Genomic DNA, 27,580 nt, shown 5'->3' with positions numbered 1-27,580 from the left:
GAATCCGTTTGTATAAACTAAAAGTAAATTCAATAAAATAAGGAAGAAATAAAGGTTTATAAAAAGATTTAATTAAATATTACGTTTACTATTTTAATATACATATGTTCAATTTTATTTTGTCGCATTGGTTATAAAGTATTTATGGTTATAAAATTTAAAAATTCATAATTAATAAATTTCCACATACTACATACGACGTTATAATTTCTTCGAAGGTTATTTCTCAGCTTGTATCTACAGCTTGTTTTGTAGATGTATTCAGTGGTATTACAGGCTAATGGAGATATATACAATAAGCAAAATATTTTATTAAATTTATATTAAAAGTACTGTATATCCAAACTTACCTCATTCTCTGTATCTTCAATATCTTTAAGTGTTTCTCTATACCTTTTAAGTAGTCGTTCATGTGGAGAGGTTTTAATAAGCTTTTTAGAATACTGAAAATCCTTCTTTGCAGGAGTTAAACCTATTTAATTTCAGTTAAACAAATAATTTTTCAAAATTATGGATATACATGCAATATATATAACAATAGTATAAATACTAATGATCATACCTGTTGGATTATCGCGATATAAATCTTCTGTAAAGAATTTGTCAACTTGATCAAGTATTTCTTGCATTTCTAAAATACTTTTGCTATTCACATTTTCTGCATTAATATTTTCACTCTCAAGCTTTTTACTCATTTCTTTAAATACAGTCATAAATGCCATTTTACAATCATCAAAACATTTTATATGTTCATTGCTAGTGGTATAAACTTTCATATACATATCCTGAAAACCATAATATTAAAAATAAAATGAGAATTGAAATAACTTTAACAATTTTAGGTGCCAACTTACATTGATTGCTGACAAAATAAAGCTTTTATCTTTTGCCATCTTTTGCTGCATTTCCGTAATATTATTTTCCACGCAATTTTTAAAACTCATTAATGTATCACAATTCTTATTTATGTTCGATTGGAACTGATCTATTGATATTTTACCTTGTGCTATAGCGCTTTCGTTCAACAATCGAGACTATCAAAAGAAATGAATATCAAATTACCTCATAATATTGTACAATAGGGAATCTGCTTTCCTAAGAAATTCAGTATTTTTTACCTTATCTGTTCCTTCAACAACTACCTTTTTTACTATTTCTAGATCACTTCGAAATCTTTCTTGCAAATCATTTTGTTTTTCTGTCTTTATTTTGCAAGTATCTGAAGCTTGATTATTTATAGTTCTACAAGTTTCATCAATATTGTCTAATATATTGCATATTGAAAAATGATTCTCTTCCTGCTCCTTTTGTACCTCATTAAAACAACGTTGCAAATCGTCCATCATCTGCAAGTAGACAATATCAGGACTGCAACAATATAGTCCTTTTTTTAAAGTAACGTACCTTTGCAAAATTTGTCCGTTTCTCGATAATATCCTTTTGACCCTGTCGAATATTTTCAATATGTTCTCTAATTTCTAACATATCGTTATTTAAGCGAACCCGCTTTTCAGTTGAACATTTAGAAATTGATGTCATGGATTCTTTTGTAGATTCTATTAAGTTATCAATATTTTGAGAAATATCAGTGTTTAGCGCTTGCAAACCTTCAGCTAGTTTATTCTCCAGTAACTGATGAAATTTTTGTACAATATGGGAAGAAATATTATTTAACATACTAATTTTTATATTAGTCATAGCTGTAACATTTTCACTTTTATTTCCCAACCACTGTTGATGCCTTAAATACTAAAAAATAAATATTTTAATTTGATGAATTTCATAATAAAAATATTAATTGTATTTTGTTACATACAGAATCATCCATATTTTTCATCAACTCATTGATAATATTTTGTTTAAAATTAACAAGATCCTGGGACATAACTTGAATCGCCTTTCCAATGTCCTCGCTAACTGATACACTTTGCGCTTCTAAAGAAGCAAAATAGTAAGTATTTACTTACAAAATTCAATATTTCTACTGAATATTCTACTTACCAATATGATCCTTCATAGATGTAGAGAATTGCATTAAATTTTTGGTATGCGATGCAATATCAGCTTCAATTTTTTGGATTCGTTCTTTAATGTTGTTCTTAAACTGTTGTCCAAGAGATTTATTTTGCTGTCCTATTTGTCTATAAATATAAAATGTTAATTTTAAATTCACAAATATAATCTAAAATTTAGGATTTTATCTGAGAGAAAGTGCTTACAATTTACGAAAGATTTTATCATGAAGTTTATTTACATCAGAGGTGGCTGTATCAGCAACATCTAAAACTGTTTGTACTTGTGATAAAAGAATATTTTCAGTATTTGCATGTTTTTCAACAAGAAATTTTTGTTCCTCTTTTTCTCGTTCCGATATTGCCAAGCGTGTTGACGTTGACATTAAAGCATTTACTGTGCTTTTCAATTCATTTTTTGTACTTAATAGTTCATTTGCTTGTTTGGAAGTTATTGATTTTAATTCGTTAAATATTCGCTAAAATAATAATTTTGATTTTTGCATTGTGTAATACAATAAGAACATAATAGAAATTATAAAACTTTGGTCAACAATCACCTCTTTAGAGTTCATACATTCTTCAAGTGCTTTAATATGATTCAATTTTTCCTCTATTTCTTTGCTTTGAAATTCTATCAAAGATTGCATTTCATTGTAACTGTCCGGAGTTAGATAAATACCATTTCGTTCACGACATGCTATTAAATCTTTCTTTAATCTTTCAATTTCTTCAATATATTCTTGAAGTAATGCCTTCTTAGAAAATTTTTGATTAACTTCAGGTCGATTTGTGATATTTTTAGCACGATGTGCATAATCTAATGTTGACAAGGTTTCCTCAAGATTAATACTAGCAGGAGATATTGTAGCAATTATTGAAGTTCTTGTACGTCCACCTAATGATTCCTGGAGCAACCGTGTTAATTTAGATTCTCTGTACACAAAAGATAAACAAGAAAATTCAATATTTGAATGTATGTTATAAATTAACTATCAGAAATTATATTAATTTATTAATAATTACTTAATTTTACCTATAAGGTACATGTGGAGCTTTTTCTGCTAATGCTGTTATAACTCGACCTAAAGTTAATAAAGATTGATTGATATTGCCTGCTTCTCTTGCTCTTCGGTCAACAGCACCAGACCTTCCAACATTCTCACTACCAGCTAGATCAACTAAATTTAGTTTTCCTGTTTTCAATAGCTCTTCACCCTCTATAGTATTCTCCCTTATATGAACAGTAATAGAAAATATTGTGTGGGAACGACTAAAACGCAAATAGTATTAATATTGAATTTCATAAAATAAAATAGACATAAATAGCTATTTAAAATATAAAAGCAGAATATTTTTTAACCTTGAATGATCATTCATCAGAGTAGCTGCAGTCTGCCGTTTTTCTGATCCTTTCTGAAGGATGTTAAATACTTCATTTTTAGTATGTATTGACATTTCTTCTAAACCATGTACTATTACAGCACCTTTTTTAGTTGGATCTTCATATATCCTTTTAAATCATTATACAGAATTTTGAGAAAATAGCAATACATGAACAAAGGGTATAAAAATCAAATACCTTATTTTAGCAGCATCCTCACTAGGAGATAATAAATCAAATATTTCCTCGTTGTATAATTCTAAATAGCTGACTCTTACTGAGTATTCCTGTACGCCTAATACGCGCAATTCATCAAATAAGTGACTTAAAGCTCGAGGTATGATTCCAGCAGTGGTATCCTGTAAATTTTATACATATATACATATATATATGTGTGTATTCATATATATCTTTATATATATATGCATACATTATAATATATAATATATTCTTTTATGTTGTCTATTTCAAGACTACTATTTGTAGAAAGAAAATGTTAAACCAACTGTTTGCCAATGTAATGATGGATCATTGTCAGTTCCTTCCATTGTGAAAGTCTTTCCAGTGCCAGTTTGTCCATATGCAAACACTGTGCAATTATATCCAGCCAAAACTTCTTCCAGCAAAGAACTGACAACTGCATTATATACTTGTATCTAAAAATTTATTAATAATTATTCATCTTTTTTAAAATGTTATCTATATAATATTAAATACTAATTGAAAGACGCACCTGCTTTGAATGAGGTCCAAATACTTTGTCAAACGTAAACTTTTTTGTAAATTTATCATGAGGTCTTTCCCGAATGACGACTTCTTTATTAGATGGTATATCAACAACTGTTGCCGATTTCCCGGCTTTCTCAGCATTATTTATTGGCCTACCATAAAACAAAGCAACATCAATATAAAATTACATTTTAAAACAAAGTTTTGTTTAAGTACTTTAAGTTTAAGTTTAATATGGAATTACCTGACACGGACAAAGACTTGTATATGCTGCTTTTTCTCTTTTTTCGCATTACGCGTGTCGTTCATTTTTGTGGAATAAATCTTCTTTACACTGTGATCGCTTTTAGTTATTTCACCTTAAACATTCGTCTCTTTTTTTCGTAGAATAAGTCGCTACCTTTCACATTGTATATAAACGCTTCCTTATATTATTAACCGTTGAACAATTTAAAATCTATGTTTTACAACAGTTCCAACAGAGGTCTCTTACATCGAACTGTACGTAAAATCACAAAAATTTATCCTCAGTTACTCTATAAATTACCAAAGCAAAACCAAGATATCACTCTACAATCTCCAAACAGAAAAGAAATTAAATAATTAACTAACTACACGGAAACAATAGTTTTATTAATCTATTGTGTAATGATTACAAAAAAATCAAATATCTATAAATCTTTTTATGTAACTTTCAATATCAATAATAAAATTTTTACATATATTATAGAGACGAGGCAGTGAAGAAGTGAAATTCGAATATCACTAGTCGGCAGCCAATAATTGCAAGCGCGGCAACCAAATTTTGTTTCCGTTTACTGTCTCGTTTCGTTGGACAGACTATAGATAAATGTACAGTTACTGATATGCTTTGAAATACTTCGAATCCCTTCAAATACGTAATCAAAAAGAGGTATTGTATTAATTGCATATAATAAATAGAATTACATAGAAGATCAGAATAATATGCAGAGTAAATTTATGAGAGTTGAAGCTTTAATTTAACTCTTGAACAGTCCAAGAACTCGCTTTATAGTTCGAGAAGTATCATTCTTTAATTATAAAGAAATTAATTTCACTGTTTTACGGTTAAATGGTTATAATTTTTCCTAGATTCATCAATGGAGCGATTTTTAAAATTGCTATGAAACCAAAAAGGAGAGAGAATATTTAGATAAAACTAATCTCAAATAATCCCTTATATTCTAAACTTTCATTTGAGCCCTCAAAATTTAACACATTCTGTCTAGGAGTCGAAGAATTTGGATTTTTTAATTTTGTCATTTGTCGATTGAACAGAATTAGATGTTACATATGTACAGTTCAGACGCAAATATCTTAAGAATAAATTATGGGGACGGTATGGTTATTAAGGTTGTTAAATTTGTTTTCTCGCGCTCTACAAAGTTACAAAAAATGAACATGTAGTTCTACTTAAAAAAGATGACGATCTTGAAATCTTGTAAAAAAAATGTTCATCGTTGAACGTGGCCTTCGAAATACTGTAATTTCTGATAACTTCTTAAAAAATCGTGTTCAGGGTGCTTCCTTTTTTGACAGTACTAACAAATCGTGGATTACGTATAATTATGAATTACAAATTGAAGTTCAAACATCTATCACAGTAGAGAAACTCAATTCTTCTTATCAATTTATTTAAAATCATTCATGATATCGTAAATTTTGTAGCAATAAATTTATTTATATTTATACCGGGGGCTATAAATAAATGGCTTAGAAACATAAATTAATTAAAAAATGTCTATGAATGAAATTTATATGTATGAATTCGTTCGTATGCTTACTTTTGGATTTTTTCAAAAAGACTAAGGTTTTTTGGTATTAACTTTTCCATATCTATTTATTTATGTTCTAAAAATATTTACCATGTTTTAAAGTGAAAATAATTCAAATTATCCAGATTATAAGGCATGGACTCTGTGTTTTATTTAAAACTCGTGTAAGTGCATTAATTTTACGAATTTGACAAAATCTTTCTACAAAAGAAATTGATTATTTTTAAAATTATAGATTAGAATATTTACTTAATAGTTTGATTGAATTACATAGAATATATAAGCATAATCCTAAAATTGTATCACAAATTTCTTTCGTTTGCATCTACATGGATCAGAACTGTTTGTGAATTGTTTGCATATACTACTGTAAATATAATATTTCATAAATTAAGATATTTTGCTATACTAGTGCCTTCTTCCTAAACTTTTTCCAATAACTTCCCTTTTCACTTCCTCTCTTTATATAAGAGGTCTATATAAAAACATTTGTAATAAAACATGGCTATTTGTAAAGATGACTATGTCAATCTTTAAGAAAGCAAACACATTTGAAGGATTGTAACCCATAGAATATGAACGTGGGTGCTATGCCATAAAAGCTGTAAATATATTCGTTTTATAATATTTTAGTTCATTTATACTTTCTTTGATATCAGGTAAAGCTCTGTGACAAAGTTTCTTTTCTGGCATATTTTTATAAATTGTTGGATTCCATCTCCTAAAATAAATTATGCATTATTTTTAAAAATAATATAAATTAAATATAATCTATAATAGCTATTACTAGAGTATACAGATAATTTAAATGCAAATACCTGACTAGTTCTTTAATCACACTGCAATCAATAATTCTATAATGTAAGTAATCATTGACTAATGGCATAAATTTTAATAAGAATAAACGATCCATGTAAACTGTATTACCAGCTAGGGGACAACTTTTACTTGGAATGTAGTTTTTTAACAAATTAAGTAACATTTGTTCTGCATCCTTTAAACTATATTTGCTACATTTAGATTTTGCTATCAAGCCAGTCTGGAAAAATATAGTTCTTATGATAAATATAAGTTATAAATGCATGTTCAAAGTTCAAATAATTACTATAGTAAAAGATAGTTGATTCACCTTTGTATGCCAGTTAGTGCACCATTCATTCATATTTTCTAACACTACATCTGGTTGATTAATTACAACATTAAATTCTTCACTTATAATGTTCAAATCTTTGTCAGTTATCAAACAAGCAACTTCCAAAATTGTATCCTTTTCTATATCAAGTCCAGTTAACTAAAAAGGAGTTTAGTATAATATTTTTATACGTTTAAGTTTATGATTACAGTGATTGTATATTCAGAAAAACTAAAGCAATCAAATATGTATACAAATCCTTATGAGTGTATACTATAACTTAACCTAGAAAAAATTTCATAAAATATTTACTTCTGTGTCTATCCATACGATGCAATCACGATTATCATATGCCATATTTTCGCTTGATGAGATCTAAAATATAACATCCGTTTTATAACTATTCTCGGAAAAGGATTTAAAAGATAATTTATCTTCCTCTTTTATCATTATGTTGAAATGTATTCTTTTAAAGAAAATTTTAATATAGATAAACTGATTTGCATAAATTGATTTGCAATTTTGATATATATTACAGGCATCGTTACATAATAATTGATATTTTATAATTATCAAAACAACGTATTTCTCGTATGAAAAAACGTGAAACATAAACTCGAAACATAACCTAATCCCAAATTAAATGTCTATACTAGTATAATTACATAATTGATTATATAGAATATGACTATAATATACTATAATATAACTATTACAATAAAAACTTATATTTTACTTTAATTAAATACTTTAGTAAAAATAAGTTCAGTTATAATGCACTTACTGAATGTAAAACTTAATGCTATGTAATGTACTGCATGTTAAAACCTTATAGAAACTAGAATGACTCTTTCCTATGCCTATTCATTCCTTTCCCTTTTGTACAGCATACAGTATCAATTATATATCAAATTATTTTTAACTCATTACTTATAAGGAGTTCATATGCCAATTTTCATCTCTTTAACTTTAACATCTTGTGGAATATGGGTATCTTTAAAAAAAAATGTTTTCTACCATTTTAGACTCCGTATTTCCAAAAATTATTTCTTATTTCATGTCTACGTCATAAAAGGAATATGTATATACTATACTGTCAAAATTTCACGTTTCTAGATACAACGGGTTTTAAAAATATTGAGGATTTGTTCATATTTTTGTTCTTTTACAGAACATAATAAAATTTCAAATATATATATAGACGTCGTCTATAGACGACATTCGCCCGATGACCTGTGTGTACGAGCGTCGCATAAAGACGACGTCCGTGGGATACCACTTAACCATGAGCCCCGCGCAACGACGTTTTCCGTCGCAGTGCTCCGTTCAGTACCGCTATTCCGGCGGCACGATGGCCCGTACAGCGGTGTCATTCCGACGAAGCATACTGCCGTATGCGAAAGGGTTAATGACAGGCTACTTACTCAAAACGATACCTTTTATGTACACGAAATGAACCTGTACATGAAAATTAACAAGAAGTTAGAATTCAAATTAAACTTTGTTGTAGAATGTCCTTTTTTTTAATTTAAGCTGTAGTTCCACCTATTATGAATTACAATCAAAAGAATATACGAATAAAATATACACGAATAATGTAACGTATGGAATATCGAACTGTTCTTTCGAGAAAAGGATTGTTGGCCCTGAAAAGGGCCGTTCTTATTTTTGCTGCCAGAAAGCATTTAAGCTCGTTCTCCACGAATTCTACGTGCCAACTGGATATCTTTTGGCATGATAGTAACCCTCTTAGCGTGAATAGCACAAAGATTCGTGTCTTCAAAGAGCCCAACTAGGTAGGCCTCGCTTGCTTCTTGAAGCGCCATAACTGCTGAACTTTGGAAACGAAGGTCAGTTTTAAAGTCCTGTGCAATTTCACGAACAAGCCGTTGGAAAGGCAATTTACGGATCAAAAGCTCAGTACTCTTTTGGTATCTTCGAATTTCACGAAGAGCAACAGTTCCGGGACGATAACGATGAGGTTTCTTCACTCCTCCAGTTGCAGGTGCACTTTTACGCGCAGCCTTTGTCGCCAATTGCTTTCGGGGCGCTTTACCACCAGTCGATTTACGAGCAGTCTGCTTAGTACGAGCCATTATACTCTAATATTACACTATGCGCGCAGAAGACAATATACAAATAGAGTTTCCCAGCTCCGACGACTTGGAGTTTATATATCTCACGAGGCAAGAGCTGTGAGCGTCTGATTGGTTCATTGCGACCGAGAAGGGGCAGTCAATCCAGGGAAGTTATTTTGGATTGGCCAGCTCGATAATAGTGGGGGATCAGTGTTTATCATATACAGAGGTATTTAATAACTTTTTAATTAAAAGTGTAATTATCGCTACAATTACAATCCAAAAGAGGCACCATAAAACCAGCTATGTTCCCCTTCCGCTCAATAAAACTACAATCTAACTGCCAGTTAATCTTAAAATTCTTATTCACCAAGCTTGTATCTATGTATATTGTACATGCCTTATCTGCTTACCAAAGCAGAACATGGTGCGATTTCGGAGGTTAAGTTATAAATTGAGATTAATTTTGTATAATCGATCCTTTTTAGAATCATCACTATTTTTAAATGTATGGTAATTCTCCGTTTATACAATAAGACAACAGTCTACTATGTTTAAAATTAAAATAAATATTAATAACTAAATATTAATTCCTCGTTATTGTCTGTCGTTAGATAAGGCCGATGATATATTGTTATAACAAACAGGTGGTTAGTACAATGTAGTTAATAAGATATACATGTTTAAGTTCCTGAATTATATTTCAGATATATGTATTTGAAGACAAATGGAGCCATACAAAAATGGGCACATGAGAACCTAAAATTTTGATGGGAGTTGTATATAAAGAAGTTTTCAACCTTTCTTAGTACTATGTACTACATATATATTCTTTATACATATTGTACTACATATACAAGTCCGTAATAACGATTTTGTCCACTTGTAATTCTTTTAGTATTCTAGGCTTCTAATATGAATAGATATTTATATTTATATTACACTTCGTTCTCCTTGTTTCCCCAATTTGTTAAAATAGTAATTGATATTTGCAGTTTTGCTATTTCTAAATGAGGTAATCATATATCGTTTATTGCGTGATATAAATACAATGTTACAACTCCAAGTCTATGATACTAATCGGCGCCGTTATTCTATAGTTTATGATCTTGCTACATACACGTATCTTGATTGGATAATACAGAATTAATAGATAGTATTGCGAATGATGTTTATTTAAATTTTACTCAGATTACAATTCTAATCGATTAGAAGAATTAAAAAGGAAAACAAGCAAAAGTTCCAATGAAAAAAAGACATTGGTGGCCCTGAAAAGGGCCGATCTTTTTAAGTTTGTTAAAGAAGGTGTTCTCTTGTTTATTTGGTATTTGTATACTTAGAAATTGCCTTTGTACCTTCGTTAATTGCATGCTTAGCAAGTTCTCCAGGCAATAAAAGCTTGACGGCGGTTTGTATCTCTCTCGGTGTAATAGTATTCCGCTTGTTGTACTCGGACAAACGAGATGATTCGATAGCAATTTTCTCGAACATATCCTGCAGAAAACTATTCATAATCCTCATGGCATTGCTCGAAATACCTGTATCTGGATGAACTTGTTTAAGTACTTTATAGATATAAATCCCATAATTCTCCTTCCTCTTTTTCTTTTTCTTTCGATCCGGTTTGTTTATATTAATACTTTCCTGTTTCCTTTCTTGTTTTTCCATTATTTTTGCAATACCTTTGAGAACCATTATTAAATACGTATACTCTTTACAATATAAACACACAGAACATCTATACTTGTTAAAATATAAGCACACGAAATATCTATACTCGTCAAAATATAAACAATCTATACCATCTGTATTAATTGAAAAATAAACACTCAGACTATTTATATTCGTCGAAATACAAACATATACAATGTTGTCTCGTGCTCGTCTCACGTTTCTATTCGGTTCTTCTGCTTTTATAGAAAACATCGTTCAATTCTCATTGGTTGAAAATGTAACGCGTTCATTAATCGTTCCAATGTTCCTGAAATGTTTCCAATGTTTCGTTTAAATTTAAACAGTACCCAGCAGAGACGTTAAAGTAATCTGGTTTTACTTTTCCATGCCTTTCGAAATGCTTTCTTAACTACTAATCGGTGGCAACTTTATCTGTCGAAAAAAGCAAACTTGACGAGGGAGATACACTTCCAAAAAATTTCAAGTATCTTTCTCCTCGCTTCACGAAGTCAATTTCAACTCTCGGTGGTGATAACGGCGACAGGCAATTAACGAAGCAAAGACACAGTTAACCAATGCGACACTATCCTTCTGCATACCATGATACGAAATCAGTTTCTTTCGTACGATAAAAATTTCTCTCTCTCTCTCTCTCTCTCTCTCTCTCTCTCTCTCTCTCTCTCTCTCTCTTTCTCTGCATAGCTGTTGCGCCGCATAAAAAACGACACGATCGTTTTTGTCTTTGTCAGAAACAAACAACAAAAATCGTGAACGTAATGGGGACAGAATCCCAACTGTTAGATGCCTCGAAGGGTCGATTTCGAAAGACATTGTCGTTTTCCAGTCAGATTTTTGACGCTTCTTAATTGCCTTTGCTTCTAGTACTTTTCCAATAAAAATATTAACATCATTTTTAAGGAAGCGCAGACAAAGAGCAGGTATATAAAGAAAAATCTATCAATGGATTTTACACAGTTCATCATGATTTCGATAAGTGTTAAGTCTTTATACATTTTCATTTTCCTTACTTTAGCTGTAAACCGCAATGTCTTCTGCATCTCCCGCAGCGCGTTCGAAATCAATCAATGGGATACAAACTTGATACCCGATTCTTCGTATGGTAAGTAGATACATTGATATAAGTAGATATTTTATATAGTTAATTTATTAAATTGTGTTTGATAATAAAAAACAAAACGAAACAAAAAAGAAGAAGGGGTGGATGAATTAGACTCGACCAGAATCGTCGGTGGACAATTCGCAGTGCCAAATCAATTTCCATTTATGGCCGTGGTGCATCGATTGCTGGGCAATGGAATGACCTCGCAGTGCGGTGGAACGATTATTTCCTCAAGATGGGTGTTAACAGCAGGTCATTGCGTAGTATCTGGACCTAAACAATTTCTTGTTGTTTTTGGTATTTGCAACAAAACCGGGATAGAGTATAATTCCTATAACGGGCCTGGTGTAGCCATGTTAACGAACAAAGCTATACTTCACCCGAATTATCAAACAACCTTGAATGATATCGCACTACTGTACATGCCACGCAATATTCCATTCAGAGGTAAGATCCTCATCGAACAAAGAAGAAACGTGCCCAACAAGCAGATTCGTATGTAAAAATATATTATGTCTATATTATTATTAAATCATTTTTTTTAATTTTTAGCAAGCATTCAACCTATTAAGCTCGCAGGTTATAACTACGTGAAAAAATCATTCACTGGCAGAACAGGTGCGGTCATCGGATGGGGAAAAGACGGATCTTCCGGAGCTGGAACGAAAAGACTAAAGTACGCGCTTCTACCAATTATTTCGAATAAAGAATGCTCCACGTATTGGGCTGTAACGGAGAAACACGTATGCACTTCAGCCTCATACCATCAAGACGCATGTCAGGTAAATAATCTTGTCATTTCCTCTTTTTTCGCAATTTTTTTGCTTAAAAATGCGGAACTTTATTGGTTTTACTGGAAATGCAGGGTGATAGCGGTGGCCCGTTGATCGTATTCAAAAATAATGTCCCTCTTCAAATCGGAATCGTTAGCTATGGAGACGGATATTGTCCCAGTAATAAACCTGGCGTGTTCACCCGAGTCGTTACATTCATCGATTGGATTCAACAAGTTACCAAACTTCGCTTTTAAAAAAATCTTGTACTTATCATATTAGCGGTTTTACAAGAATAGCGGTGGATATTGTTATCTATCTGTTAACGATATTTTTATATATTTTGTGTATTATAAATAAAATTGGGTTATAGACAATTTTAGCCATTTGCAGTTTATAGCTACGTTTACGATGCTATCGAAATTTCCGGATCTTAACACGATTCAAAGGAAACCGATTACCAGATTCTTAAATTCACTAATAGCCGACATGAGTTGCCTCAAACGCAATCGACGCATTGTAAACCTTGTAAACGTTCCTACCTCATTTCGTAAAAAATCGGGCTTTTGAAAAAGAATATCTAACAGCAAGAAGATTTACACCTACATTTTCGACAACGAATGCGATGAGTCTCGCGAAGTATTGTCTTGTGAAGTACATACCGTCTCATAGAGTATTACCTTCAGAGATATTGTTTGAGAAGTATTTTTTTTTTTTTTACTAACAAATATTGCTTTGAGAAGTATTAATCTGTGTGCGACGAGTTGTGTTTAATCCGTATAATCAGTAAATCACTGTATCTCACCTTATCAATTATATTTAGTTTAATCGTTTCACTTTTTGATTTCTAATAGTTGACTTGTAATAGTCTTTCGAAAATATCTCGAAACAAAAAACGTGTATAAATTAGAAATTAATATGTTTCCAATCTTTTTGTACCTATAAATATCTTTTGATTTAGTGTATGTATGTAAGTTGGAAGCAACGCAAATTCAAATATCTAAAGGCGGACTGGTGGACGGTGTGCCGGCGGGTCTTTTGTTCTCAGAAAATATGCAAGGGATACACCTGGGCAGCTGCAAAACGGAGGGGAGATCCCTTTGCTGACTTGACTGCCCATGTGATATGTAGTTGGTAGGGTAGGGTCTCAACAGCATAGCTCCGGAGATTCTAAAGTACATATGTAGCATACGTTACATGTATACATATATATATGCCGACCAACCGACGAAGAATGCAGCTACATTTGGAAGATAGATATTCGTTTTCAGAGCAAAGGGCCTTGAATAAAACTGCTGCAAGATTTAAGATATTTTTAAGGACGTTCTGCTTTCTCTTGATCTTGTGATTTCCCTTTTCAGTTCAAATCTAATGAATTATAGTGATATTTTAATAGTTTTTTCGCAATCAATAATTAAAATCTCCTATGGTAATTCATTATCGGACGCTTCTGTTAAAAATTTCATTAAAAATTGAAAGGAAGCAACGAAGATTATGCAGTAACATTTATTCCGTGTTTCAATGTACAATGTACATGTACTTTATAATCGATAGAATGTATGCAGTAATATCGTATTATTAATTTTGTTATCGTAGTATTAATCGTTTAAGGTATGTATTAGGCAATGAGAGGGAAATTGATTCTATATTAAGTTTCTTTGGATATATGTATGGTTCTATATAGCCAAAGTTTAACCAGACTTTCTAGTAACACATAAAACATCATTTTTTTAATCCGAAATATATGTATAAGTATGTCGGTATGGCAAATTATTTATAATAAGTTAATACTTATTATAGATAAGTAAATATTACTTAATTTAAATAATTAATTGAATTTAGCGATGGTTCGTTATATGAGTAAAGAACCTTCTACGATGCTGCGCTTTTGAATATGCACTGTAGATGTTCGAAGGTACTGATATATATAATCTCTGCTTGAAACGTCGCGATATTTGATTGGCTGGTATGAAAGTGGTGGGGAATATAGCTGTTCGAATGTATAAAAGCGCTGGCACTCGATGCGACGCCAGAGACGAATTTAGTAACCTTAGTGGTAACGTTAATATTGAAAGTGCTATTTGTCAGGACAAAATCTTTCACTAGTAACCAGTAAATTTTTCGATATGACTGGTCGTGGAAAGGGAGGAAAGGGATTGGGAAAGGGAGGAGCGAAGCGTCATAGAAAGGTACTTCGTGATAATATCCAAGGTATCACGAAACCAGCAATTCGTCGCTTGGCTCGTCGTGGTGGTGTTAAACGCATATCTGGCTTGATTTACGAGGAAACTCGTGGTGTCTTAAAAGTCTTCCTAGAAAACGTCATTCGTGATGCGGTTACATACACCGAGCACGCTAAACGGAAGACTGTAACGGCTATGGATGTCGTATACGCTCTGAAGAGACAAGGACGTACTCTTTATGGTTTTGGAGGTTAAAATGCAAAATCATTGTTCTGACATGCAATCATGCAAGCAGCAAAACGGCCCTTTTCAGGGCCACAATTTTTTCCTAACATAAGAACACTCGTTGTACTTCATTTAGAATGTTTCTTGATACATATTTTTCAAATAAAATTGTCTTATGTATTTATAATTCCTGATTAATTTTGTTCATATGTTCAAATAATTTATGGAGTAATTCGATACAATCTGTTTGTAGGTATCACTTTTATTATTACTATGAGATCATTATTCCTTTAGAGAGAACTACTGGCGCTGAAAAGAGCCGTTTGTGTTTGAAAGGTTAATTATGCTTTTCCTTTGGTAAAAGTTCGACTTGAATATCTGGCAGTACGTCTCACAGCGTTATTATTATTACAGAAAGTGATTTGTTGAGTTTTTTGTTATTACAAATATGTAGCTAGTTACAAATGATATGTATGTGTAATTTTTGTTTTCTTATTGTCGCGAGCAACATCAGCCAACTCCGTAAGAATCGTGCTTTGAATAGAAAGGACTATTTGGTTACAACGACAAGTTTGGTTAGGTCAGTGCGCAATCGAATTACAGCTTATTACCACGTGTATTTTTTATTACCAATTCGACTCGTTGGACTGACTATAGATGAAACAAATATGGCGTCCGAATAAAATCATACAATATGCATAAATTTCTCGGTACAAATATCAAATTTGCAATATATTATATTGCCGATTATTAATCCATCCGATAGCATTCACTGAAAATAGATATATTAAGGTTTGTCCTTGACAGCGAAACGAAAAGAACTGATCAGCAGTTCTTTAGCAAACAACGAAGCTAGGGGAAACAAAGCATTTACAATGTAATTACACCCATTCACCAGAAAGTCTAGCGCAAATCAACATCATTAAAACGACTGTGGGTTGGCGGGTACCATAATTATCTTTTCAAGGTCTCAAAGTTAAGAAAAAATGACGAAACAAACTGTGAACAACCTCCAGGCAAGCTAAAAGACAGAATAGAGAACCCTACTCCATAAGAGTGAACAGAAGATCTATATTACTAAAAGATCCAGACAAAATAGTAACCATACAAGTCCAAGGCCCAGAAACTGTGAGTATGGTGTTAACTCTCACGCTAAACATACCAAACTTTAATCCATTCAAATTACTTAGAAACTGCTTCAACACTGAACACAATCCATCCCCAAAAAGCACACCTCCTTTCCTCATAAACTCAAACAAAACAAAAAACATAGAAACATACATAGATAATACCAACACAAAACACACATCATGTAAACCACCCTGATCCATTATTCTACATACACTCACAAAAAGATCTCCATAACACATATGATGATGGCTTGTGAATCAAATGTTTTTTAAACCAGACTAAAATAACCTTTAGAAACACTCAGCAACATGACATTTTGTACCAAAAACAATATCCAATTCCATAATTACTCTTTACACACGAGAAGGCCATAACAATGTCCTTAAAAGGACTTCCTAAAATAGATCACCATGATATAATGACAGAACTCAAAAGCCATAATCTAAAGCCAACATCCTGTACCCAAATACAAAATGACCAATTCTCAAGCTACCCAATATACAAAATCATGTTCACTCCAGGAACCAATGTATTAGAAGTCAGGAAATTAGGAATCATATTTCACTCATGTATGCATTGGGAAAAATATGACTCCAAAAAACCTTTCAAACAATACTTATACTACTAAGCACATGGACAAGTCAAATTACAATAAAAACCCCAATAGAAACCTTTGCAATACACACAGAATAAGCACATATTTCATTAATTTGCAAAATATTGACTTCAAGATAAAAAAAAATTGAAGAAAACAAGCTACATAACGCATACAATAAATCCACTTTCAAAACCAAAATATACATGTACACAATAACTTCTGATCATTCTCCGCACCAACTCATCAAGTCCAGAAATAGACAATAAGATTCCCAAAACACAAACTAGCCAGAAACATTCTCATCCCACAAATCAAAACAAGCAAAGTAGCACCACCAAATCTAAATCCTCAGCATAACAGATAACTCTCTAGAGAATATATAACGCACTACACAATAACTACTTTTCAATACCTTCTCTAGAAACCGAGGCTGAATCAGTCTTTTCAAAGAAGGAGAAAGCTGAATTATTAGCCCCCACCTTCCACAATATACCAAGTATTTCCACACCAACTACTAGCAACACAAATAGTAACTCAAATTCAAAATGCAACACACCCTGTCAATTACAACTATATAATCCCAGTAATAGTTAAAAGATACATGAATATAAACACATAAAACATAAAAGGATTAATACGCAGGACATTAAACAATAATCACAACAATCCACTAATAAACAAAATAGTACGATACGACATAAACGAAATTCCATTAAGAAATAGAAAAACTAACCAAAATTATCCAGAACCTTAGCCCCATTACAATAACCATTATGCTTATGGGTTTTGAAACTTTTATCCTATCACTACTGAAGTGAATGTACCTAATGTACCTAACCAATAAATTACAGGTTTAGAGCGGACATTAAGGCACACAACAGCCTCAGGTACCACATAAAAGCCACACGGTAAAAAATAAAAAAAATTTTTTTGATGTTAAAAGAAAAAGATTTTGAATTGTCAGATGGCAGTAGAAGCGCATTAAATATAGGGAGGGGTTAAAAAGCCGAGTGTTTCTCAGGTGCTGCATTCTGATTGGTGCGCTGCTGTTGGCCCGGCTCGTAATAAATACGATGAACCGGCTTGTGCAGTTCATTCACAGTAATACTTCGAACGAGGAAGGTTCTATTCAATCGTTCGTCTTCATCCTAGTGTAAAACTAAAATGTCCAGTCGTGGAAAAGGAGGGAAAACAAAGGTGAAGGGAAAGTCATCCCGTTCGTTGAAAGCGGGACTCCAATTTCCTGTTAGTCGTATCCATAGACTTCTGAGGAAAGGTAATTACGCCGAACGCGTGGGATCTGGTGCTCCTGTCTACCTGGCTGCAGTTATGGAATATTTGGCTGCCGAAGTTCTGGAATTGACTGGAAATGCAGCACGAGACAATAAAAAGTCCAGAATCATACCCAGACACGTTCAACTCGCCATCCGTAATGACGAGGAATTAAACAAATTACTATGTGGAGTCACCATCAGTCAAGGAGGTGTTTTGCCAAATATTCAAGCGGCACTTTTGCCAAGAAAAACAGAGAAGAAGGCATAAACAATAATACATCCACAAAATGGTCCTTTTGAGGGCCGCAAATTATCTTCAAGACGAAGGATCTTTTCGGATTTTGCTTTGTTCTTTTAATCCTTCGGATTTACACAATTGCCACAATAATCATCGACAACCCACGTTACTAAATTTTGTAAAATGATTAAAATAAGAAAATTATTAGGGTCATAAAATATTTGGATATTTTTCTGTAGCTGTATATAGCGTATTATTTTAGAATATCTTATATATATAAGTACTACAGATTGAATCTTTGGTAAGTTTGTCTAATAGACCAATGGATGTCTTTCATGTCCGTCGTAAAATGAAACGGACAGCTGTGTTTCATCTGGTACACGAAAGGCCCCAAAGGGTGCTAAAAATTATAATAAAGAACATGAGTACTATGGGCCGTACTACAGGCCCTCATAATCGTATTGGAAAACTGTTCGCATTATTACCAGAAAAATATTTCATCATTGTTTTACAAATTATTATTACGTTGTATCATTATATTTACTATTTATTACCCGTACAATCATTTATGATCAATGTGATAAGAAACTTGTAAAAAATGCAGATGAAGTTGACGGTGATTTGGATTTGGAACTTTTTGACAAACTTATTATACAAGTTCGAAATGAATCCATTAATAATAGTATAATAAATAAACGTAAATCAATAATGCCGCCAAAAACTGGTGGGAAGGCAGTGAAGAAGGCTGGTAAAGCCCAGAAAAGTATTAATAAAGCTAACAAGATGAGACGTAGGAGGAAGGAAAGCTACGTTATTTACTATTTTATTATTTATAAAGTTTTGAAACAAGTGCATCCAGGTACTGGTATTTCTAGTAATGCCATGAGTATCGTGAACAGTTTTACAAATGATGTTTTTGAACGCATTGCAGCAGAAGCATCTCGCTTGGCGCACTACATTAAACGATCGACAATTACTTCTCGAAAAATTCAAACAGAAGTACGTTTGCTTCTTCCTGGAGTGTTGGCTAAGCATGCGGTTAGTGAAGGAACTAACGCCGTTACGAAATACACCAGCTTAAAATAAACAAATGATTACTTCAACTACTGGCCCTTTTTAGGACCACAAATGTTTAACTTATCGTGAGAACTTATCCTTTTCTATATTTTCCGTTCATATGTATTTTTACCATTTTATAACCCACTCACAAATTATTATTGGATTCATTCAGAAAATGAGCCTTAATGAAGAAATCTTTTAAAAAATTTAGTTCGAAGGTATGTACAGGATACACGTATGTATATATACCAGTTTTAATATTAATTAAAATAAATTCCTAATGTTTTATATGCGAAAAATGTATATACATCAAGTAACATGTTAAAGTCGCATAATTGTACACAAAGATAATTTATGACTTTTTGATTAGTGATTAGTGATAGCAATAGAGATTAATGATATTTCATTTAAATGAAATTGAAAATATTAACCATTTCAAGTAGTTTAATAAATTAGAAAATGGAAAGTCAATATCAAAAATGTTTACACGGTCCTGGCCAAGATTTTATATCCTTATGTTAATTATATTTCGATCTTGAAATATCGTAAACTAGTATTATAGAGAGGTCTAAGAAATAGCAAGTGTTTCTTTTCTCCATTGATAATACCCGATACGAAATATCGAATTTCTAAAACGAATTGTAAATGAAATAAACATGTTGGTCGTCGTTCTACAAAGCTGCTTACAAGAATTATTGGAATTAATGACACAACGCGACATTATTTTTAGAAATTTCGAAAATGTAAATAATAATTTTAAGTAATAATTATATAATAGTAAGTAATAATTTTTGTACTTAAAATTATAATTTTCAAATTAAAATCATAGTTCTTCAGGAATTTGTAATTAAAATTCGAGTTGATTTAATATCAACGTCAAATAATACAAATTTTCGAATTTATATTATTTATATTATTTCGAATTTATCGAGAATATGTAATATGAGGATAGATTTGGGCAACTTAAAATTGATGACTAGGTTAGGTTTTTTTATTATCGTGTAAAAAAATAAAAAAGATGAAAACGAATACTGTTGAAGTTGTTTTAAGAGTTGTTCCTTATCAAATATGAATTTGTGGCCCTGAGAAGGGCCATTTATTTTTAGAATAAAATTTGAAAATTAAGCAATTATTTTTTTGCTGCTGATTTCACCGTTCTGGAAGCCGCAGCTTTCTTTGGTTTTGGGGTTCTTGTCTTAGCTGCTGGTGCTTTAGTTGTCTTTTTACTCTTTGATATAGCCTTAGATTCAGTTACAGATTTAACTTTTTCAACTTTCCCAGGTTTCTGAGTTGCTTTGACAGTAGATTTCTTCACAGCTGTCGATTTCTTAGCATCTTCGGTTTTCTTTGGGGGATTCGACTTCTTCGGCGACACAGGTTTTCGGATCGGTGACGTTTTCTTCTCTACGGATTTCTTGGGTTTCTTCAGTTTCGATACTTTGACAGTTCGATGTATCTTCTTCGACTCGGAGCTCTTAATTGTAGACAGTTTAAATGATCCAGAAGCACCTTTACCTTTTGTCTGAACAACAGCGCCAGAGGTAACGGCTGACTTCAAATATCTTTTAATAAATGGTGCCAATTTCTCTCCATCAACCTTGTATGTCGATGCAATATATTTCTTAATTGCTTGAAGAGATGATCCCTTACGATCCTTTAGTTCCTTAATGGCAGCGTTTACCATTTCAGAAGTTGGTGGATGCGAAGATTTTGGCCGTTGCGATTTTGTAGACTTCGGCTTCGCTGCCTTCTTCACTGAACTGGTGTTTTCCGCACTCTCCACAGAGTTATTCCCAACTTTATCCTCCATTTTTCAATTATAGGTACAAATAATCTCCTTGAGAAACGAAATGAAGCGTTTCTCAGCAACAGATACCGAGCACAGTTAATACGTATACCGACAATGCCTACTGACGCATACTACCCCTGTATACGTTTGTGACTGCCGACCATAGAGAGTAGCCTACTGAATATGTTGAGCGTTGAGTTTCTCGAAAAACGGTGAAGCGGTAAATAATCGGTTGAATTAATGCATGATTATTTAAAATAATGCATCGATCGAGGTACAATAAATGCATGAGTAAATTGCCACGTGTATCAGGTCTTATTCAACGGCTTTTATTTTTTGCTAAATATTATTTACTTTCATACACAGCCTGATTTTCGAACGAGTGTCTCTTCACGGCGTCAGGATAGCTTGTGGAAAAACAGTAAAAATCCTTTGATTATTGCAAAATTATCCGGTAATTTTCATTGTTAATCATTCTAATGGAACCAACGCTGCTGATTATCAAACATTTTCCGCGAAAATTCGATTAATAGTTGTGAAATTACAAGTTTAAAATAGACACTACCGAAATGCATAGTCTTCAAGAGAATGGACGACGAAGCCTGTCTTGATGTTTTATAACTCAATGATCTATGGTATAAAATTGATGTAATTTTAGATGAATCGTACATTGATACCATAGAATAATGGTAAAATGGTAAAAATTTATAAGAAAATTAATTGAGAAAAGGCCGATTCAATACGTTTGTTTCGAATGTGATGCACAAAAGTCATAACCTCATTAGTATATAAAAAAACAAGTTATTTAATACCATTCATGCAGTATCAAGTCTGATTTTCATTTCTTTGCTAGAATCAAAATATATTTTGAAAAAAATATTAAATTCAGCCAGGTAAAGTTATTGTGGAAAAAAGAAATTTCATAAAAAGGAAAGCAATATACATATCGATGATGTGATGGTAACACGAGCTTGGTATTGCATGTGTGAACAATTTTTATTCTTATAAAAATCGCATTAGCTATTTAGAGTTTTAAAACACTTAACAATATAAATAACAATAAAACAAATAACAATATAAATCATGTGATGCAGACATAAAGATTGCATTATAAGATGGATACTAAGCATCTATTGCGCGTAAAAAATGGTTTCATGTCTTATTATAACAAAATTTTGAATTTCCCTTATATAAATTGTAATATATATGATTTCTATGATGTTTACAGTTATAATGTAGGTATATAACATAATTATTTTAACACAAAAGTGGTGCAAAATTATCAAAACATCTATTTATTTGAGATGAGAGTGTTGCTTAGTCGTTTAAAGTAGACATCTTGTTTTAAATATAATCTTTTATAGTCGTAAAGTAACATAATCCTTTATTAAGACAGCGAAATATCCTATTTACCCAATTATTGGTGTCACAGTATTTTGTAAAGCAATAATCAGGTAACATGGAATTTATTTCGTTATTTTTTAGCCTTCGTCTCTTAAATTCAATTTTTTTTTCTTAATGTGTATGTGTTCAAATTAGAAGAAAAGATCTGCATTTTTTATCATATAATTAATCAAATACTATTCACACATATGTATACATATATATATATATATAAACATAATAAATGATATGTTCAGAAATGGAGTTATAAATAAAAGCAAGGTACTTTTACATAGGGTGCGCCAGTAGTTTAAGAAATTTCAACAATTTTAGCTGCTTTGTTACGAAAGAATATTATTTGACGAAATCATTCATCAAATAACATATGGTATTTTTTAATCATTGAAAACTTCGAAAAGAGTACTTTCATTTAGCGATAGCAACCCTAACTTTGAAGAAATTATTTATACTTAAGTTACACAACATAGAATATATATACATATGCTTAAAGATAAATAATGGTTCATTCTTTTAATTTAGGCACAGTAATAGAACAGTTTATGTTAATACAGCAAGCTTTAACTTAAAATTGTTTACATTTAATCATATTTTATTGAAAAATTGATAAAAATAAAATTATATCTAATACACATATTAATTTGGTTAATTTTTTTGTAAATAAATTGCAATACATTTTTACTAAATTTTCACATTGAGGTTATGTCTCGACTGCATAAAAATTGCATTGAGTTTGGGTTTGAATACAATTCTTTGAATACATACACGTATATTTATAATAATTTGCATTTCAATGAATTCATTATATAATGTGAACATAAACTTGCGATATATGTTTCACTATCATGTGATAATTGTTTAATCTACAAAAAAATATGTACAAGTGAATTTATTGCCCTTTTACATTTAAGATTACATTTACGTAATTGAACGTAAAAGTGAATTTGAAATAAATAAAGATCAACAGGATAGATTAGTCGAAGCATGGGTATCCTATGTAAGCGCGCGAAAATTTATGAGAACAGTGCGGTAATAGTAGTGACAAAACGTTTTGCAGCGGTCGGTCTCTTTGGGTGGGGAAAATCAATAAGAAAACCGAGGTTAAATCACGAGTATGGCTCATTAACGTTTAACGAATAAATCTTGTAGTAATATTTTTTAATATCGCGATATACATATGAATGTGTCTGTGTTTGTGAAATCTTTACACTGACGCTTTCAAAATGTGGCGTCTCTTGATGGACATGGAATTTGACTGAATATAGTGCGTACTCGGTTATCTTTAACAGCTGTGTTCAATAAGAGGAAAATGTTAAAAAACTATGAAATTGATGCTTCTTGACATCTAATTTGAGGAACGAGATATCGAGTTGCGCTTAACAATGTTAATACTTCGAGAAATTTTGTTAATTTACTTTACATTGTGTATCATATCACAAATCAACTATGTTAAAAGTACACATATTTCGGGTACCTTTAATACAAAGGAATTCTTCCGTTTTCTCATAAAATTCGGTTTTCAAAAAACTGATCGTCATCGTCAAAAAGATTCAGTTGGATATATTTTCGGCAATGTAACGTCGAAAAGCAACTTTTCTGCTCCAATAACATTGGCAGTTTTAGATCGTGGTTATTTTTTAGAATATTATGGTAATCGTACATTAAGAGACAAAAACACTGCTTGTACTCTTATGTTTAACACTTTGAATCAAAGTTCTTACGATATGCATTGTAATGAAAAAGGACAAGACTTTTTGAGGTAAGTCGTTTTTTTAAATTCTGTTTTATAATTCTTCAAAGTAGCATTAGAAACTTCAATTACTTAATGTCTTTTTTTATGAAGGAGAATACCTTGCCAAAAAGGTAAATTATGTCCAGATGAAGATTCCATATGGAACATTGTAAAGGGATATCAATTTACATATGTTATACAAGATTTTTGGCAGCCACGTTTTTGGTATATGAGTCTAGTGGCATGTTACAGAAATACAACTACTTGTCAGTGGGAATACTATGATAAACATGATGAATTAGAATATGATATTTGGCTAGTAAATGGAAATCCAAATACTAGTGGCCTAAATAGCTTAACATATCAGTTTTCATATGATAGACAGAATACTATAGAATTATACTTGCTGTTTTTTATGTGTTACATTATACTTGTGCCACTACAATTATATGCTGTAAGATTACAAAAGCATCCTGTAACAAGATTATTCACAGCTAGTTTATTATTAGAGTTTATAGCAGTGTGTTTAATTTTGATACACGTGTTGAAATTTGCTCTTGATGGAGTCGGATATGAACAATTAGAAGTTGCTGGAGATATTTTTGATATTTTATCAAGAGTGAGTTTTAATAAATAATTTTTGTCCTCTTTATTATTTATAATCAAATAACTTATGATACTTTAATTTTACATAATTATTTTTATGTGGTTTAGACATCATTCATGTTACTTCTTCTCCTACTTGCTAAAGGATGGGCTGTAACTAGAATGGAATTGACATGGAAGCCATTGGTCTTTACTATATGGCTTTGTTATGGAGTAGTTCATATTCTCTTATATGTGTGGAACATGGTATGCTTCTATTCATACATATTTCCTTCTGTGAAAATGAAATTTCAATTAAGTACAAAGATAATATTTTTAGACTGAGGTTGATATTATTGAAGATATTGATGAGTATCAAACATGGCCAGGCTGGTTTATACTTTTATTTCGTAGTGCAATAATGATTTGGTTTTTATGTGAACTTAGAAACACTATGACATATGAACATAATACTCAGAAATTAAATTTTCTACTTCATTTTGGTGCATCTTCATTGGTTTGGTTTATTTACTTACCTATTATAGCACTTATTGCCCTTCAAGTAAGTGCATTGTGGAGGTTTAAACTTCTATTGGGTAAGTACATCATAAAATTTTGAATATAACACCATTTTTATCTGCGCACTTTATGGTTATAGGTATTACATACTCTGCTGATTGTTTTGCATATTGTGTAATGGCACATTTACTTTGGCCAACTCGAAGTGAACAATATTTTTTACTTGCACAAGGAGCAGATAATGGGGATGAACTTGATGAATTTAATGAAGCGCCACATGTATTGAATAATTATGTAGAACCTCCAGAACTTACTAAAATAATTACTTAATGTCAAGGCACAAAAGGCAAAGAATTACAGATATGAAAACTCAAACTTATAGTTTGATACATACTGTTTGCCAAATAACAAAAATTTTATAGAATTGATAATACTCTGCTATATACTTGAGACTGATATATTCTGAACACTGTGTAATTAGAGATATACTAATAATCAAATTTACATTTGTGATAGGAAGCTAATAATTGATACAATGAAGAATAAAAAAAATTGGTGAGTATGATATGAGTATCTTTAAATAATTTTTTATTTAGGAAAAATATAGACATATGATTGAGTTGTATCAGTTTGTAGATATAAATAGATGTTGTTATCTTCTATGCAAGGTGTTTGCTAAAAGATGGTACAAAATTTAAAGGGTACTTCTAAAAGTCAAAGTAAGACAAAAATAAAGAATAGAAATCAACTAAAATAGCTACAGTAAAGTTCTTTACATGAATGTGGATGGATGGAAGTGGTGCTATGATATATGCGCAATACAGAGAGAATATACACATATCAAAACAAACGAAAAATAACTATTACACACAGTAATATTTATATATACACGGGTATACACGGAATAAAAAGTGAGAAAGCAAGAACAACTAAAGATAGAACAACTACAGAGAAATAAATTAAATCGACATTAGTACTACAAGTTATTAACTACGAATTAATATATAAATAAAAAAGAGATTTTAAGTTACTACGTCAAATAGTTTTTCCAACGTTCCGGTTTCGTTGTTACAATAATTCTGTCGTTCTGAAATTATTCTAAGTAAGAAACGGTGACGATATCTTAGAAGTCGTTTTCAAATAAAGATATGATCATTATGGAACATATATACTGTTTACTAAATATGTTTAAAGAACGTTTATCACCTCTAGATCAAAGATCAGAACAATAGGCACAGACTTGCATTGGTGGCTTGAAGTTACCATCACCTTGCCAAGCTTTCGCAATATTTTTATTGTTTTTTACACGTCGGTAACTAATTCAATTAGTTGCAAATGCAATTTTCTATTTTTCACTTTCGTTTTATTTTGACTTGTAGAAATACCCTTTAAAATGTTTACCATATTTTACAAAACATTCTGTATAACTTTTATGGTACTGTATATAATAATAATTAGCTATCAGTATCTAATATCTAAGGGATTACATGTTATTTATAATGGTACTTACATATGTATAGTCTTTATTCATATTTTTTACTATTTACAATACTAGTAAATACAATCCTGTAATGTCAAATTTCAACTTTAGATTGCTCATGTCATACTCTTTGATCATAAGAATTTAACACCAAGTACTAATTTAATTCTTAATACTTCATCCATCACTATTTATTAATTATATGTGAAAATTTCAATGAGGTAATCATACACAGTTGTATTTGTAAAAGATTTATGTCTCAGTTTATTCCTAATTCCACATTCTGTACTTATGTATATTTGCTCTGTATGAAAACTGTTCCATTGCACATTTTAGAAAAGTATGAAAGCTGAAAATAAATTAATTGACTGTCTTTATGTTTATTTTATTAGTATATATTTGTAAAAACATGTATGATTCTAATGTACATAAATGAAATTATTCATCACTATATTATACATAAGGTACTCATAAAAAGTATTCTATATGCATTAATAATTTTTTCAGTATTATATTGCAGTAAATACTGTGTTAAAATTTGAACCAATAGGATTATCATAAATATATCTTTTATACGTATTTTAATAATGGCTGTTATCGTCTTAATATATTTTTTGGTCTATAACTATACTTTTACTTTTTCTTTTAAATAAATAGCACCACAAAAC

At 31.2% G+C, this 27,580-nt stretch overlaps 9 protein-coding genes across 10 annotated transcripts; 5 read left to right on the top strand and 4 right to left on the bottom strand.

The window, feature by feature from the left end:
• Positions 1-49: 49 nt before the first annotated feature.
• Positions 50-5,826, bottom strand: LOC126869295 (kinesin-like protein Klp61F). Its single transcript, XM_050625652.1, has 16 exons — positions 4,370-5,826; positions 4,130-4,277; positions 3,903-4,052; positions 3,595-3,755; positions 3,376-3,525; positions 3,049-3,285; positions 2,573-2,948; positions 2,220-2,491; positions 2,002-2,141; positions 1,817-1,935; positions 1,405-1,749; positions 1,119-1,346; positions 855-1,034; positions 563-785; positions 351-472; positions 50-277 (listed from the first exon to the last, which is right to left on the bottom strand). Exons 1-16 carry the CDS (start codon positions 4,432-4,434, stop codon positions 227-229), a joined length of 2,967 nt encoding a protein of 988 aa, XP_050481609.1. The 5' UTR covers positions 4,435-5,826; the 3' UTR covers positions 50-226.
• Positions 5,827-6,047: 221 nt separating this feature from the next.
• Positions 6,048-8,042, bottom strand: LOC126869311 (probable oligoribonuclease). The gene is made up of 5 exons (XM_050625688.1): positions 7,838-8,042; positions 7,366-7,428; positions 7,051-7,212; positions 6,740-6,960; positions 6,048-6,642 (listed from the first exon to the last, which is right to left on the bottom strand). The coding sequence occupies exons 2-5, from the start codon at positions 7,408-7,410 to the stop codon at positions 6,510-6,512; spliced, it is 561 nt and encodes a 186-aa protein (XP_050481645.1). The 5' UTR covers positions 7,411-7,428; positions 7,838-8,042; the 3' UTR covers positions 6,048-6,509.
• A 431-nt stretch (positions 8,043-8,473) lies between these two features.
• Positions 8,474-9,327, bottom strand: LOC126869314 (histone H3). The gene has a single exon (XM_050625694.1). It carries the CDS (start codon positions 9,147-9,149, stop codon positions 8,739-8,741), a length of 411 nt encoding a protein of 136 aa, XP_050481651.1. The 5' UTR covers positions 9,150-9,327; the 3' UTR covers positions 8,474-8,738.
• LOC126869529 (chymotrypsin-2-like) lies at positions 9,169-14,786 on the top strand. The gene is made up of 6 exons (XM_050626180.1): positions 9,169-9,205; positions 9,280-9,360; positions 11,839-11,925; positions 12,019-12,372; positions 12,478-12,707; positions 12,791-14,786. The coding sequence occupies exons 1-6, from the start codon at positions 9,169-9,171 to the stop codon at positions 12,953-12,955; spliced, it is 954 nt and encodes a 317-aa protein (XP_050482137.1). The 3' UTR covers positions 12,956-14,786.
• On the top strand, positions 14,712-15,293 carry LOC126869317 (histone H4). The gene has a single exon (XM_050625697.1). It carries the CDS (start codon positions 14,825-14,827, stop codon positions 15,134-15,136), a length of 312 nt encoding a protein of 103 aa, XP_050481654.1. The 5' UTR covers positions 14,712-14,824; the 3' UTR covers positions 15,137-15,293.
• Positions 15,294-15,447: 154 nt separating this feature from the next.
• On the top strand, positions 15,448-18,585 carry LOC126869316 (histone H2A-like). Its single transcript, XM_050625696.1, has 2 exons — positions 15,448-16,234; positions 17,687-18,585. Exon 2 carries the CDS (start codon positions 18,000-18,002, stop codon positions 18,375-18,377), a length of 378 nt encoding a protein of 125 aa, XP_050481653.1. The 5' UTR covers positions 15,448-16,234; positions 17,687-17,999; the 3' UTR covers positions 18,378-18,585.
• Positions 18,586-19,011: 426 nt separating this feature from the next.
• Positions 19,012-20,435, top strand: LOC126869315 (histone H2B-like). The gene has a single exon (XM_050625695.1). The coding sequence runs from the start codon at positions 19,056-19,058 to the stop codon at positions 19,431-19,433; it is 378 nt and encodes a 125-aa protein (XP_050481652.1). The 5' UTR covers positions 19,012-19,055; the 3' UTR covers positions 19,434-20,435.
• Positions 20,436-21,333, bottom strand: LOC126869308 (histone H1A, sperm-like). Its single transcript, XM_050625685.1, has one exon. It carries the CDS (start codon positions 21,214-21,216, stop codon positions 20,536-20,538), a length of 681 nt encoding a protein of 226 aa, XP_050481642.1. The 5' UTR covers positions 21,217-21,333; the 3' UTR covers positions 20,436-20,535.
• A 1,537-nt stretch (positions 21,334-22,870) lies between these two features.
• Positions 22,871-27,285, top strand: LOC126869302 (integral membrane protein GPR180). 2 transcript variants are annotated; one of them, XR_007690889.1, is made up of 6 exons: positions 22,871-24,355; positions 24,440-24,947; positions 25,043-25,180; positions 25,254-25,509; positions 25,572-25,987; positions 26,062-27,285. XR_007690889.1 is itself a non-coding variant. In XM_050625669.1 (5 exons), the coding sequence occupies exons 1-5, from the start codon at positions 23,979-23,981 to the stop codon at positions 25,760-25,762; spliced, it is 1,470 nt and encodes a 489-aa protein (XP_050481626.1). In that variant the 5' UTR covers positions 22,871-23,978; the 3' UTR covers positions 25,763-27,285. The 2 variants fall into 2 exon arrangements, 1 of the variants encoding a protein (XP_050481626.1); XM_050625669.1 differs by having other exon boundaries at positions 25,572-27,285.
• The last annotated feature ends 295 nt before the right edge of the window (positions 27,286-27,580 follow it).

The sequence above is a fragment of the Bombus huntii genome, chromosome 9 (assembly GCF_024542735.1).
Source record: "Bombus huntii isolate Logan2020A chromosome 9, iyBomHunt1.1, whole genome shotgun sequence".
Classification (NCBI taxonomy): Eukaryota; Metazoa; Arthropoda; class Insecta; order Hymenoptera; family Apidae; genus Bombus; species Bombus huntii.
Note: the sequence above shows the minus strand (reverse complement) of the source record. Positions and strands in the feature narration are given on the sequence as shown.